General features: G+C 42.4%; 2 protein-coding genes across 5 annotated transcripts; one reads left to right on the forward strand and one right to left on the reverse strand.

Moving 5' to 3' along the window:
• The first annotated feature begins 1,684 nt into the window (after positions 1-1,684).
• On the forward strand, positions 1,685-5,525 carry LOC116374220 (uncharacterized). Of its 3 annotated transcripts, none has more exons than XM_031825362.1 (5): positions 1,685-2,156; positions 2,520-2,623; positions 3,485-3,613; positions 3,811-4,193; positions 4,286-5,522. In XM_031825362.1, exons 3-5 carry the CDS (start codon positions 3,502-3,504, stop codon positions 4,463-4,465), a joined length of 675 nt encoding a protein of 224 aa, XP_031681222.1. In that variant the 5' UTR covers positions 1,685-2,156; positions 2,520-2,623; positions 3,485-3,501; the 3' UTR covers positions 4,466-5,522. The 3 variants fall into 3 exon arrangements, with proteins under 3 accessions (XP_031681222.1, XP_031681221.1, XP_031681223.1); XM_031825363.1 differs by having other exon boundaries at positions 2,005-2,146; XM_031825361.1 differs by having other exon boundaries at positions 1,926-2,623; positions 4,286-5,525.
• Positions 5,085-13,289, reverse strand: LOC109891226 (NGFI-A-binding protein 2). Of its 2 annotated transcripts, XM_031825357.1 has the most exons (7): positions 12,703-13,129; positions 11,037-11,957; positions 10,763-10,896; positions 10,005-10,056; positions 9,236-9,350; positions 8,229-8,414; positions 5,085-6,622 (listed from the first exon to the last, which is right to left on the reverse strand). In XM_031825357.1, the coding sequence occupies exons 2-7, from the start codon at positions 11,946-11,948 to the stop codon at positions 6,525-6,527; spliced, it is 1,497 nt and encodes a 498-aa protein (XP_031681217.1). In that variant the 5' UTR covers positions 11,949-11,957; positions 12,703-13,129; the 3' UTR covers positions 5,085-6,524. The 2 variants fall into 2 exon arrangements, with proteins under 2 accessions (XP_031681217.1, XP_031681219.1); XM_031825359.1 differs by lacking the exon at positions 8,229-8,414 and having other exon boundaries at positions 12,703-13,289.
• Between the last annotated feature and the right edge of the window lie 2,697 nt (positions 13,290-15,986).

Raw genomic sequence — 15,986 nt, forward strand, 5'->3', positions numbered from 1 at the left:
GAAACAAGATTCTCTGGTCTGATGAAACCAAGATTGAACTCTTTGGTCTGAATGCCAAGTGTCACGTCTGGAGGAAACCTGGCACCATCCCTACGGTGAAGCATGGTGGTAGCAGCATCATGCTGTGGGGATTTTTTTCAGCGGCAGGGACTGCTCCAGAGCGCTCAGGACCTCAGACTGGGGCAAAAGTTCACCTTCCAACAGGACAACGACCCTTAGCACATAGCCAAGACAACGCAGGAGTGGCTTCGAGACAAGTCTCTGAATGTTCTTGAGTGGTCCAGCCAGAGCCTGAACATCTCTGGATAGATCTGAAAATAGCTGTGCAGCGAAGCTCCCCATCCAACCTGAAAGAGATTGAGAGGATCTGCAGAGAAGAATGGGAGAAACCCCAAATACAGTTGTACCAAGCTTGTAGAGTACCCAAGAAGACTCCAGGCTGTAATCACTGCCAAAGGTGCTTAGACAAAGTACTGAGTAAAGGGTATGAATACTTAAAGTATTTTTAATACATTTGCAAAAAATCCCAAAACTGTTTTTGCATTGTCATTATGGGGTATTGTGTGTAGATTGATGAGTGGAAAAAAATATTTGATCAATTTTAGAATAAGGCTGTAATATAACAATGTGGAAAAGGTCAAGGGGTCTGATTTTACTCTCGGAATGCACTGTAAATACAAAACATTTACATAGACAAAAATATTCTCAACCTCCAGAGGAGTATGAGGGGCGATTTTAATTATAATTCTTACAAGCTTGTTTTGCTGGTAGCTTATTCTTTAGATGTTTGGGGCTGCTGGTAAATCCTGATGTGCAGGCATAAAGAAGTGACATTGGACTAGTCTTTAGGGTGTCTATAGCTAGGTTTCCATCCAATTGGCGACAGATTTTCATACCAATATTCTAAAACCTTCATAAAAACAATATACCATTTGAGTTTCCCTTAGAAAAAATTGGCATCGAACAACATGACAGGGACGATTTTAATTTACCAAACATACATATGCATTCAGATCTGACCTGGCGCAAACAGCGCCATCAATAACAGGGATGTTGGTCAAATAAGCCACATTTACGTGTCCTTAACAGCTATAACAAATTACAAAAACACTTGTGTTTCGATGTGTAGTGAGTGTGTGCTAAACTTCATAGCCTATTTTTTAAATTAGTTTTTCGGCAACGTACCTAAAACAACAATTGTCCACCTCACGGGTCAGCTTTCAGAGATTTGAATATTAAATTGCATCAGAGCATTACATGCATAGGCCTTTAGCCTTAGGTGTCCACTGTATAATATTAATATTTTAATTATATACATACTACCGTTCAAAAGTTTGGGGTCACTTAGAAATGTACTTGTTTTTGAAAGAAAAGCTTTTTTTTGTCCATTAAAATAACATCGAATTGATCAGAAATACAGTGTAGGCATTGTTAATGTTGTAAATTACTATTGTAGCTGGAAACAGCAGATGTATTAATAGAATATCTATATAGGCGTACAGAGGCACATTATCAGCAACCATCACTCATGTGTTCCAGTGGCACGTTGTGTTAGCTAATAAAAATGTATCATTTTAAAAGACTAATTGAGCATTAGAAAACCATTTTGCAATTATGTTAGCACAGCTGACAACTGTTCTGATGAAAGAAGCAATAAAACTGTCCGCCTTTAGACTGGAGCATCAGTATTTGTGGGTTCGATTACAGGCTCAAAATGGCCAGAAACAAATAACTTTCTTCTGAAACTCATCAGTCTATTATTGTTCTGAGAAATTAAGGCTATAAAATGAGAGAAATTGACAAGAAACTGAAGATCTCGTACAACGTTGTGTATTACTCGCTTCAAAGAACAGCGCAAACTGGCTCTAAACAGAATAGAAAAGAGTGGGAGGCTCCGGTGCACAAGTGAGCAAGAGGACAAGTACATTCGAGATCTAGTTTGAGAAACAGACGCCTCACAAGCCCTCAGCTGGCAGCTTCATTAAATAGTACCCGCAAAACACCAGTCTCAACGTGAACAGTGAAGAGGCGACTCCGGAATGCTGGCCTTAGTTACCAGCCTCAGAAATTGCAGACCAAATAAATGCTTTACAGAGTTCACGTAACAGACACATCTCAACTGGAGCTCGACCGATTAATCGGAGTGGTAGGTTACGGTAAGAGTCAGTTTTAGATGTTGGTTAGTCGTTTTACATGCGTATCCTTATCGAGATTCCCTAAAAAAACACCTCTTCGATACAACTACGACCGGAAGTGGCTTTTTTCGTAGCAGGTTTGGGGAATTTACGCAGCAGGTTAGGATAATTCGATTCCTAACCTGCTATAAAAAAGTAACTATATCGAAGTTGCGTGTCCTTATCTTATATACTCTGCCTTTTTCCTGCAACAACTCAACTTCTCTGTTGTGCGCCTCTCATTGAAAGTTCAACAATGATCCGGTTAATGGTATTCATAAGAACTGTTTACGAATAACAACTTTTCCTGTTCCTGTTTCGGGGTTGATTTTGTTTCACTGGTAGGCTACAATCAACATTAGGACAAGTCCTCTGCCTCTTCTCAAGATATGAAAGCGTGTTCAACGTGATTTCCCGTTGTGTCATTGAGAAAGACCACTCGTATGAACGTAAGTTTATATTAATCTTCACCTTTGTCAGTTTAAGTGCGTCCACGTCTTAAATGCCTGAACCAAAATGATCCGAGTTGACCTTATCTCATAAGAAATTCAATCAATGAAAACAAAGTATGAAGCTAGGGGAACAACATGCTTTGTTTTCAACAATTGCAGTATGTTATTTAACATTTAATGGACAGTCAATTGTATATGCAGGTTTTCAAATACAGCTCTTATAAGTTTTCACAAAAATCATATGCACTTCAACATGTGAATGAAGTAGTGATTTGTAAGCTGGCTGTATCAAACACGAATTCAACTTTTACATTCCCTTATTAGAAAGCCTGTACAAGACATGTAATGGAATTGCCCGTATCTTCCTGTTATGTTATGAATGCTTTCTGTTTTATGAAGTGTATGAATTCCTGTACAGTCTACAATTCTCTTCACAAATAGAATATGCCTCTTGAAAAAGACACACGATTTTATTATGCCTGAAAATAAAGGCGTTGGATAGGTATCAGTTGTATTTAGTACATTTAGAGCCAGGTATTTTTAGTTATACTGTAAAATGTGTTCAGTGATTTCTGTGTTTGACTTTGGACATAGACCCCACAGATGTTTTGTATGATAGGGCCCCATTCTCTCCCCTTGACTTGGTTCCCTTTTTCCTTATCACTTCCTTCTTTAGACTCAAGTTGAGGGAGGGAAACTAGACCTTGCGCACAACTGACGATAGCATAACATGCTATATAGTATGTTACACTCACAGGAGCAAAAGTCTCACATCAACATTTATTTTTTGGACTCGAAGGTGATCATTTTTCATGTACATTGTAATGTACGGGTCTCTTTTTCACTGGCTTTGTAAAGATCCCTATGCTGCTGAGATGGAGGAGGCGTACACAGAGCTGTACAGGGAGTTCCTCCGACTGCGCTCGCTATGTCTGAAGCAGGCTGCTCTACTCCAGCAACTCACAGAGACACTGAGGAGACAGCGAGGTCACTCCCATCTCCTTTTTATATGATAAGAAATGATATGCTTCTCATACATGCCTGTTCTGCAGGTTCTTTGTGTTACGATGAATGCCAAAATCTGGGAATTCAGTGCGTACTGTATATACAATATCAATTAATCTAGTAGGGTACAATACAGTCAAGATGTTTGACAGACTTATAAGATCTGGTTCCTTCCTTAGGAGAAGCCCCTGTTCCTGATGGACAACCCAGCGTAATGGCACCAATCCCAGTCCAGTGCACCCAGGGTAGCCTGGGGTCTCTCCCTGCACGGCCAGAAACCCCAATGGTACCAACACACAACCCTGCTGCACACCGTGGCGGTATAGTCCTATCTGGGGCCTTTGGCTCACTCTCTGATCTCCTGGAGGGGGATTTGGGCAGACTACGGCTGGACTTTGCTCATCCAGGGACAGAAAGGAATGCGGTCCTCAAAGCCGCTCCCCTCAGGCCTCTGGATCTACCTGGGGGTAATAATGGAGAGGTGGCACCCTCCAGTGTCTCTGGGGACTCGAAGCAAGCAGGTCGATTTTGGGTTGATGATACGACCCGACAAATGTTCCGGGTAGGTTTCTCCCCTTGAATTCATATTTAAATGTTTTATTAGACTTAATAATTTGACAAGTCACCCCCCCCCCCCCCCCCCTCCCCCCTTAGATGCCCTCGGCGTGTGGCTCCTTCTTGGACAGTGAGTTCCTGAGCCAGACCGGGGGAATGATGCTGATGTCAGAGGTGGCAATGCAGTCTCAGGTGTGTGACTTCTGCAATGCTGTGTTCCCTGGCTACACCACCACCAGGGGGGACTTCCTGCGCCACCTCCACACACACATCAGCTAAAAAACTCTGGTTCCATGTTGATTCAACATCATCGCATAGATTTTTGAGGCTTGAAATGACATGGAAACAATGTTGATTCAACAAGTTTTTTCCCCAGAGGGTTATTTTGTTGCCACAGTGATCAGTAATTTGCGCCATTGGCCCTGGTCAAAAGTAGTACACTATATCATAGGGTGCTATTTGGGATGCAGCCTTGGTCTTTCACAATCAAAGCAGCGACGCAAAAGCACACAGCAGAACTCTTCAACGAGCCACCAGATTGGCAGCAATATCTCGCTATATTTAGTCTGCTCCCATCGTGGTGGGGGGTGCGCACTCACATGGAGTGAAAAGAGGGTGACATCACAGATACAGGTGAGTCATGCAAGCATCGTTTGTACAGGATTAGCACTCAGCACAGAACTGGAAGGAACAAACAACTTGACGGCGGTGGTGATATTGGGGGGAGAGTGGGAATGTCTGTTTGGACTTAGTGCTTTTCTATTAGTTCCCTAATTGCTGGCAGCATTCGAATGACGAAGGCTTATTCAGCCTTATCGTACATTTGACTCTCATGCTCCGTCAAAAGGAGTGCAACAAATGGGGCCACAAAAGGAGTGCAACAAATGGGGCCACAAGATTAAAACAATAAAATAACATTTATTGAGATTTAACAAAATAAATAATCTTCTGTTCAACATAACAAACTGAGGTTGTTTAATGCTTGTGAGGCAGGAGGTTACAGTTTAGGTACCTCATGATAATAATGTGTGCATCCCAAATTGCATTATATTTCCTCTATAGAGCACCACCTTTAACCAGAGCCATATGGGCCCTGGTCAAAAGTAGTTCATTATATAGGATATTGAAGGCCTTTTGAGATGCAGTAAATGAAATGTCCTTGATTCATCCTGATTTCCTAATCATCCAAACACCTTTTCAACATTCATACCCAGTAACATCTGATGTTTTCTTAGTAAAAAATAAAAGTTTAATTATCCCAAACTCCATTGTCAAAGAATTTAGTGTTTAATATGACAAACATACTGTATAAAAAAAATAAAACATTGGGAGATGATCATTTGTCATTGTTATCTAAGTAATTGCCTCAAGTAAGAGTTATGCAAATGGTTGTTGCTTGTAAATTATTGTTGCTTGTTTAAGCCTCAAGTTAAATCAAAGAATGTTGAGTTCACCAATAAATCTAATCTAAGGGCTCAATAATATGAACATATTAACATCCAAACCCACCTCTCCAAAAGAACAGTCTCAGTGGGTGTAAGTGACACGTGCTGCAGTATTGGGAGGAAAAGGCCTCTGAACCTGATTATCATCTCTGTACACATATTTCTGTTTATCATCTAACTATCAAACGGTCAACACTCGAACGAGTGGCACTTTGCAAACCAAGCTTTAACGGCAGTGTCATTACAGATACTTATCCTCATCACAAGTCCTTTCTCAGTTACAACCTTGTATCAACAGAACAAAAATAGCACCAAAAGTTAGTCATGATATCAACATTTTGCATCCATTGTCCTGGGGGAGGAGGGGATTATTGGGATTATGTTCATAGGGGACAAACTGAGACATTGTCACATTATGTGACAAACCTCCCACAGTTGTGTAAGTGTTACAGTAGTCCTGTGGAGATGTGGCTAATGCTATTTGGAGGGTTTGGGCACACTATATACAGAGGTAAAGTTGTAGAGCACCGGTTTCTCAATTTCAGTACTGGAGGGCTGTAGTATTTGCAGGTTTAGGATGTGTTGCCTCTGCCTGAACCACCCGATTCAGCCAATTGTGGGTTCTGTCCCAAATGGCTCCCTATATCATGCACAGCTTTTGACCAGGGTTCTGATCAAAAGTAGGGCATTATGTAGGGTGCCATTTAGGATGTAGATTTGATATAGATAGGAATGATTTATTCCATGTCCCCTCCCCCATCCCTGTACTACTACTACTACTGTTAGTGGTTTAAGTACAGATGGAAAGCCTGCTGAGTTTGGCCCTCCAGGATTTAAGGTGATGAGAAGCAGGGTTGTTGATGGGTTCTCAGGATGATGAGTGGTTGGTTTCACTACTTTCCCCCTTGGTCCGAGTCATCTTTGGTGCTGCCAGGGCTGCTGCTCCTGCACACTGCTACTGAGCTCCTCCTCTCCGCCTTCGCCTCAAAGTCTGGAAGAGGAAAGATGAGGGCTGTTAGCCTATATGCCCGACTGAGACAATATAATGGCAATACATTATTACTCCCCCTGAACCTTTGAGTGCTTGCTATGGTCAACTGTACACCAATTAATGCATATTAGATTGGTTAGGGTCATAACTTTTACGAGTACTTCACTTACTCAAAGTAATACAACTGGAAATACAACAACACCATTCAACTATGGTAGCAAATTTTAATATTTGAAATGGAATATTAAATGTCAAGTGTTTTGTCTGACAGAATAAGAGCCCACCTACAGGCTAATAGGATAACACTGTAGAGGGCGTAGGTGCAGTTAAAGTTTGGTCAGAGGAGACAGGTCGTGTTGAGTGAGTGAAACAAAAGGAGAAGGAAACCAAGGTGAGTGATAAGAACAAAGGACGAGGGTGGGGAAGTGAGAGGGAGACCGATGTCATAGAGAGATGAAATGGTTGTTTTCCCCCCTCTGCTTACTTCTTAAGTAGAGGGAGAGGGAGAAAAAAAGCATGTGCCATTTCCCTGCCCACAGGTTTTTATTTTTGTTCTGTCGCTCGGTGAGTCAATGCAACGCCCCTCCAATTACAGCCCACTCCTTCGCCCCCTCTCTCCATCCATCCCGCCCTTCAGCCCACATGCCTAACACACTGACGTCAGCTGAGGGGGGGGGGGGGGGGGGTCTGTTTCTACCACCCCACAGCACTTCCTCTGCCCCTCCCGCTATCATTCTCTCTTCCTCCCACTCGATCTCCCTGTATCTTCTCCACCCTGCCTACTGTGACAGCCTAGTGCTACGGCACAGTAGTTTTATTAACATCTGAATGGCTGTACCTTTTAACATTTTAATGATGCGTGATAAGATGTGACAGGAAAGGGTTAAGTACAATCATTTGAGTTGTCATAATCAGTTATTTACATACGCTACTCGACCTCATGGCAATTTGACTGTATTGACATCCATGTCAATTTTCAGTATGGTTTGTAGCTACCTCCTCCCCTCTAAATCCCCCAACAAATTTTCCTTCTTTCTCTCTTCTCCAGTCCCAGCTAGTTAGAACTCAGACCTGGCTAGTGGGAGGAATCACAATAGAGATTCTGACTCACTTGGGTTCAAACCGAAGATCCTTGAAACAGTCTTTAAATGACGGTAGCAAAACTCTCCGGCCTTTTAGCCCTACCTCAGTTTCTACTTGTTATCAATGTAAACGATACTGGCTACAGGGACAGTATGTTAAAGTGATAGTTCACTTCAAAATTTAAGTTAAAAAGATTCAGGCCTCGAAAGTGGTTTAATATCAGGATGAGTCAATGTCCCACGCCATCTGTTGCGTAGCTCTAGTGAGATTTGGCTGTATGTCTCAATCTCAGATGAATGGTTAAGATAGGCACCGTTTAAAAACAATGAAATGAGACGGTGCATATATCCTATTCATTTGAGATTGAGATGTAGCCGAATCTACACAAAAAAAAATTGTGAGTGGAGTCATCTCAACATCACAAAAACTGTTTAGTCTGAATTTTTCAGGCCTATCACTTTAAGAGTGTTAGTATGATAACTCTTGGATGATAATGTTTGTAAGCCATTATTCAGAAAGTCACCTGTGGTATGTGTCCCCTCTGACCTAAGGCTGACCTTGCCAGCACGGTCATGTGACACCATCCTAGCCAATCGCAGCCCCTCATCCATGAGCGTTTGTTGCATGAGTTGGCGATTCCAGTTGGCAGGTATGGAGGTGTCGGTGGGGGGGCGGGGTGATGGAGATTGGTTGCACTGTGAGCCTACGTCTAAGACAGACAAGGTTAGGTGTGAATGCAATTTTGAACCAATCAAATATAGCTGCTTCTTGACAAGGCTGACTTTGCGTCCCAAATGGCACCCAATTCCCCATAGACCAAAACCGACACGTGCGCAACTATGGGGCAAAAAAGATGGGGTTGGCATAGATTGTTGACAAAATGTAAATACATTTTAGTCTCCAAATGTTTATTAAAAACAAATACATTTGCACAATGAGCACTTGTCTCTCAAATACATAGTTACAATTGTTGATTCGCTAGCTAGTGAATTTTAGCCATATTAGCATAGACATGAGTCAAAACGCCTCAAAAGAATACATGGTATCAATAACAAGATACAAAGAGCTGAAACGAGCCACTTACAATTCCCCATATGGCAGCTTCTTGTCATTGTTGCTAGTTATTTGACTGTTCAGAATCACAACACCACATGGCCTTCTGCCTCATCGATGCTCACACATTTTTTGTGACGATGTCAGCCAACCTATCTATTGGGCTACGGTCAAAAGTAGTGCACTATATAGGGAATAGGTTGCCATTTGGGACACAGCCGGACACTACAGAAAACATGAAGTATTTGGGCTTGATTATAAATGGTGCTTTAAAGCCAGTGGGGCTCTGTGACATTTACAGAAACACATAAAGAATGTCTGGGAATGGAATGTGATTATGTGACACTGTACAAGATCAGTGCTAAATGTGTTCAACAATTACTGTGTATAGTGTACATGCTAGACTTACTTGACTTAAGCCGATATACAAGCTAGTGTTACTAAGAAATAATATTTGGATCTGGACACCGTACATACCTTGTGTTAGGCTGTCCAGACTCTCTCCTGATAGGCTGTCCTCGTCAGCCCTCTGGGACACGCCCTCTGACCCCTCAACACCATGGAGGGAGGACACACACTCTGACACTATCACCTGAAACACACACACTTAACCATTAAATACACAAAACATCTCAAATACACACTTCCACACAATCACCCGAAACACACACCAAAATGTAATATTGTGTGTCTTAAAATGCAATTACTACTGAAAAGTACCTATGGTATAAATTGATTTATGAACTGGGTGGTTCGAGCCCTGAATGCTGATTGGCTGACAGCCGTGGTATATCAGGCCATATACCATGGGTATGACAAAATATTTATTTTTACTGCTCTAATTACGTTGGTAAACAGTTTATAATAGCAATAAAGCATATCGGGGGTTTGTGATATGGCCATTAAACCACGGCTAAGGGCTGTGTCCAGGCACTTCGCTTTGAGTCATGCCTAAGAACAGCCCTTAGCCATGGTATATTGGCCATATACCACACCTCCTCGGGCCTTATTGCTTCAATATTGTAAAGGACTAATTGAATTGTAGCCATGGTATAAATTACAGCATATAATGTATTGCCATTACAGCTCATTCATTGTCTACCAATGCCATATCCAATACATTACCAATATTATGTTGACAAAACAGCTTGTGTACACCCACAATAACACATTTAAACAAGAGTGAGAGAGTTTGGTATAGTTTTACTCTTTTCTGTTAGGGGTTCAGAGACTTAAGCCCACTCACCTCATTTTTTATTCTCTTTTGGGATGGTAAGCTGCAGTCATCTGCACCTGATCTGTAATAAGAGAAGGTATAATAAAGTAAGAAGGCAGTAAAAGAAGAGCAAACCTCTTGTGCAAACTCCAGGATTCAGTTGGTCCTGCTTTGTTCATTAGCAAGTAGTAGCTCACTATATCCAATTACAATATAAAAACTGATGTCGAGTAACCAAACCTCGAGGCTATTTGTGACTAAAAGTAAACACATACATTATTCATTGAGTTTGAAAGATATGTTTTTGTTATTGATTATATGAGAAGCTTGAGTATTTGAATGTGCTTTCATTTTGTTGGTTACACAGTATGACTTTGTTTTTAAGCTGATGCACTGACTGCAGTGCAGTCTGACTAATAGCATGACCTTGGCTAGGCTTAGCTATGTGTGCTGTGGGAGTTCCCAGCTTTCCCTCTGTTCTATACGCCCACCTCTCTTCGCCCCTATGCTGCCTGCAACCACATAGTAGTTTCTCTACGATCATATCTTGTTGAGAAAAGGAATCATATATGCTCAAGGCAAAGCAGAGCATAACATTTGAATTTCTAATATCGTAACTCTATTTGGGTTTCTTTGTCTGCATCCCAAATGGCACCCTATTCCCTATGTAGTGCACTACTTTTGACCAGGGCCCATAGGGGATAAAACTTAGTTATAGAGGAAGAGACAGAGGGTGGGATGGTCATCAGATTGGGGTAGGGAAGACCTGTGCAGGCTCGTGCCCTTACCTGGCATGCTTGAGTGTGGAGGTGTAGGCACATTCTCTCGCCACCTGTCTAGCCAATGAGAAGAGCTCTACCCGTCGAAGAAGCAGAGCGTTGTCACGCATACAGAACTGTGCAGCCGCTTCATTGATGATCAGCTGAACATGAGGAGGACATAAAATAAGGGGAAAGAGAATGCTAGAATGATATGAACAGCATGATAAAAAGAAGACAAGGCTCAAGCCTCACACATACCGGTACACAGAGACCTCTAATATAGAAACACTGATGCCCTTACCTCGTGATGTGTGAGCTGCTTGCCCTCCCTCCTCTTGGAGTCGAAGCGGCCGTAGATGAGGCTGTACTTACGGATCTCCTCCTCCTTGGCCACATCCTGGGGTGCCATCTTGAAGATGTGGCCCACAGTCTTGGCCATCTTCTTGTTCATCCTCAGCAGTGTCTTCACCTCTCTGGGGTCTGACCTGGGTAGGGTCCTCAGGAGCCTGTCTACGCTCTCCCCCACTGCCTGCGCCGTCTCCCCATCCAGCTGGCCCCCGGGCCAGGCCGAGAGGGCTGCCGGGGAGAGAGATGAGGAGGAGGAGGCCGGGGGCGTGGAGGGACCTGGGGGACGAGGGGGGAACAGAGGTGGGCTGGGCTGCTCCTCGTCCATCCCTGAGGCTGAGGCGCTGTTCCCGTCCTGTTCAGGGCTGAGCCAGTGGGGGTCCATTGGGGACAGCTTGTCTCTGTAGTGGGTGTCCTGGGGTTGCGGTGAGGCCTGGGAGCAGGGGCTTCTGGGGCTCCCACTGTGCATAGGGGTGAGGCATGCCCTGTCCTCTCTGTCACACGGTGACCCCGGCTGCCCGTTGCTCAGGGACTTCCTGAGTCCTCCGGCAGCGGTCCCGCTAGCACCCGTCCCATCAACCTTGAACAGAGGGATTCCCCCCAGGGGTACGTTGGCCAGGGGCTGGTTGAAGAGGGCCGGGTTGGCCGCCCAGTCGCGGAGGGCCTTCTGCAGACGGCGCACGTGCAGTGGCTTAGTCGCCATGCCGACCAGCGCCATGATTTCCAAGAACTCATCCTCTGCAGCCTCACAGAGCTGCTGCACGTCGTCGCCACCCTGCTGGATGAAGGTGTCGTAGTAGGCCAGCAGGTTGGCCCTCTGCAGCACCCGGTACAGTTGCAGCTCGCCCAGCGTGCGTGGCAGAGACATGGCGCAGGACTGGAGGTGGGAAAGAAGGAACAGACCAGAGGAGAGTTACTCAAGAGTCTTAAGTTTTAATAAATGGCTTATCAATCAATGGAAGGAGTATTGTGTTGTGTGTACAGAATGCTTTATTCATTTGTTTGCTATATGGTATAATCTATGTTTTCTTTGGAATGTTAGCAATTTTCTACCAATCTTTTTGTGGTGTGGTAACTACTGCTGTGATACTATATCTGGGAACAGATGTCTCATATAAGAACACCTAAAGTCCAAATCCATCAGATGTCTTATATAAGAAGACAATGTCAATATCTTTAAAAAAAATTCAACCAAAATTACTAAATTAGAGACTTATACTCCAATAGCCTACTTTTCCTGATAGTATATTATTATTGGTGGTAATCTTTGGCAACATTTCACATGTGGGTGCCCAACCCTTTATACCTCAAATATGCAGGATGTGTACGCATGGTATTATTGGGGAAATGTAGGCCTACAGTTTAGAAATGCACAATTTTTGATCTCTTATTCAAGTTGTGATAATAAAAAATAGTTTGTCTACTCTTATGAAACCCGAATTTGATAGTTCATATAACGCACAAAGCGATGGTTACGAAAACAATAATTGAAAAAACTATGACAATAGTATTACGCGCACATCCGTCCAAGCCCAAAACCAGACAATGCATATATCTATGGAATTACACGCATGTAATATTTCATCATAAAACATTTAAATGACTCTAATGTAATCTCTTACCTCGTCCACGTCGTCCGACGGCTGGATTGGCAGAGGGGACCCGCGCTCACTGAGTGACCGAGTGGTGTCTCCAGCAACAGAATCCAGTTTTCGCGCAATATGTGCCGCCTCGTAATAGGCTCGATTATTGAATGCTAAAGGTAAATGAGCAAAAGCCTTATGGTTATCTCACTTTTAACCTTGTCGAAAGTCCCATCCAATCCCGTTAAATTGTTATCAATGAAAGGGCTGAGACAAAAAAAATAAAAAAACGGTGATCAACAGAGCTATTGTACACAGCCTATTGTAAATACCTTACATTGATTTGTATAATCGCTCTCTTTCCCTGTACAATCGTTTTCTTTCTCACTTCGGAGTGGTGTTGTCATCAGCTAAATCCCTGAGCATATCGTAACTCGTCTGGATTCGTTAGCAGATATCCTCCCCTGACGAACCGTATTGGTTGCTGGCTGCCTTTTTGCTGGTTGTGTGGGTGCGAGAAACCTGGGGGCGGACTGCAGCACGCCATCTGACCGAAAAAGAGCTTTCCTCTCCCGGTAGAGAGGCGGCTTTCAAATTGGAGATGTGGGAGGCGGGGGCTTGAAAGGCTGAGGTTTGCTTATTAACCCTTTCATTTTCTGATTTTGTCTGCCCACTTCGCAATAAGATGCACCTGTCTAAGCCTATTCAATACAAACTGAGGACCACATAGGCTACCATTCTGGTCAGTCACATAAATGTGTGAGGTGGGCTGTATGATACCCTATGCTGATAATAGCATAACCTTCGATTTAATTAATCTAACCTTTATTGCACTAGATCAGTTATTTATATTGGGTGCTGTTTCACAGATACATCGTATTGATATACAGCGCAGTCGTGTAAACAAAATGGACATACAGTAATAGCCTTGTGCGGCAGAATCATCTGGTGGGTGGTGGCGAAGGACTGTTTCCGATCGGTTGGGTAGATTCTCTGCATGACGCATAAGATAGGGGATTCCCCAATGATGCAACATGCATCACTGTGAATTTGATGTACAGTAGTCCTACAGCGTTGTAGGTTTGTTGTGATAAATAGGCTATCTTAAATTAATTGAACAAAATCCGAAGTTGATTTTGCGTAAATTAATAGCATTTAGGCATATCTGGCCATGGTTGTTTTGATTGGTTTAACTTGGGGCGAATTGGTTAAATGGTTTATGTTGAGTAGGCCTATATGTTCACCACAGCTGTGTGATTTTGCACAAAGCACCATTGTCTATGTGTCCTTCGGGTCACCACGTAGGCGTTGAAGCATGCTGACACACGTTCTATCTGCGCCCTCTCAACCAAATAAGCAATCTTTTTTTAATTTATCAAAAGCTGTGTGTGTGAAAAGAAAGTCTAGATTATTAATGAAAACTAAACTATAGGCTTCACTATTTATACTAGGCTGAATAATTTCTATTAGGCCTACAGTCCATTCGGAAAGTATTCAGACCCCTTCCCCTTTTCCACATTTTGTTACCTTACATCCTTATTCTAAAATGGATTACATTTTTCCACCTCTCATCAATCTACACAAAATACTTCATAATGACAAAGCGAAAACAGGTTTTTAGATATTTTTGCTAATTTATAAAAATGTTAAAACAAATACCTTATTTACATAAGTAATCAGACCCTTTGCTATAAGACTTGAAATTGAGCTCAGGTGCATCCTGTTGCCATTGATCATCCTTGAGATGTTTCTACAACTTGATTAGAGTCCACCTGTGGTAAATTCAATTGATTGGACATGATTTGGAAAGGCACACACCTGTCTATATAAGGTCACACAGTTGACAGTGCATGCCATAGAAAAACCAAGCCATGATATTGAAGGAATTGTCTGTAGAGCTCTGAGACAGGATTGTATCGAGGCCCAGATCTCGGGAAGGGAACCAAAAAAAAATATTTAACTAGGCAAGTCAGTTAAGAACATATTCTTATTTACAATGACGGCATACCACGGCCAAAACCAGATGATGCTGGGCCAATTGTGCGCCATCCTATGGGGCTCTCAATCACGGCCACATGTGATATAGCCTGGATTCAACCCATGGATTGTAGTGATGCCTCTTGCAATGTCCTTGAGTGTCCCAGCCAGAGCCCGAACTTGAACCAGATCAAACATCTCTGGAGAGACCTGAAAATAGCTGTGCAGCGATGCTCCCCATCCAACCTGACAGAGCTTGAGAGGATCTGCAGAGAATAATGGGAGAAACTCCCATTGCTTGTAGCATCATACCCAAGAGGACTCAAGGCTGTAATCGCTGCCAAAGGTGCTTCAACAAAGTACTGAGTAACTAATGGGACTGAATACATATATAAATGGTTTATTTTTTAAATTTTTATTTGTAATAAATTTGTAAAAATGTCAAACTGTTTTTGCTTTTTCATTATGGGGTATTGTGTGTAGATTGAAGAGGGAAAAAATGATTTAATACATTTTAGAATAAGGCTGTAACGTAACAAAATATGGAAAAAGTCAAGGGGTCTGAATACTTTCCGGATGCACTGTTCACTTTCCTAAAATTCTTATAATAGTAGGCCTAATTGGAACAGAGAATTCTGATTTTCTTATGAATAAGAATTAATGATTGCCCTCTTAAAATATCAGATTGACTGTAGGTCAAATAAAGGTGATTCTGAGAGGTCTTCTACTTCTTGGTCTTCTGAGGCAGAGGACATCCATACTGTGTTCAGTCCATCCCACTTCCTTTATATCCATCCAAGGATGTCATGCACCCCAAAAATCTGAGGGGGCAAAAGTTACATGAGGATGGCGGGGGGGTGGTCCGGAGGGTGCTAGATCCCCCATCCGTAAATTGGATAATTTAGCATTTTTCACCCGAATCAGCTTTTTTTTCTGCAATCTAGAGCCATAATCATTATGCTTAATTCTATGTAACAGAAAATGTTATATTTCTCTGTATATCTAAGCATACCTCTTGAGCTGTCTGTATCCTCCTGACTGGTGGTTCTTTTTTTAAAGAAACTAAATATGCTTCTATGTATCGCTGCTCAAATCTGGGTAAAATATGAAAGGAATGTGATTATTGTAAAGTACATCTAGTTATTTCTAAAGTCTACCAGCCTTGCCAGCAGGAATGCCAGCTAAGATAGTTAGACAAGCTAGATACTCTAACTGATTGATAGCCTAAAATGGCTTCTGGGTAGCTATTTTTTTTATTCTTTAATGTTTTAATTTTTATTTCACCTTTATTTAAACAGGTAGGCTAGTTGAGAACAAGTTCTCATTTGCAACTGCGACCTGGCCAA

The sequence above is a fragment of the Oncorhynchus kisutch genome, linkage group LG5 (assembly GCF_002021735.2).
Source record: "Oncorhynchus kisutch isolate 150728-3 linkage group LG5, Okis_V2, whole genome shotgun sequence".
Classification (NCBI taxonomy): domain Eukaryota; kingdom Metazoa; phylum Chordata; class Actinopteri; order Salmoniformes; family Salmonidae; genus Oncorhynchus; species Oncorhynchus kisutch.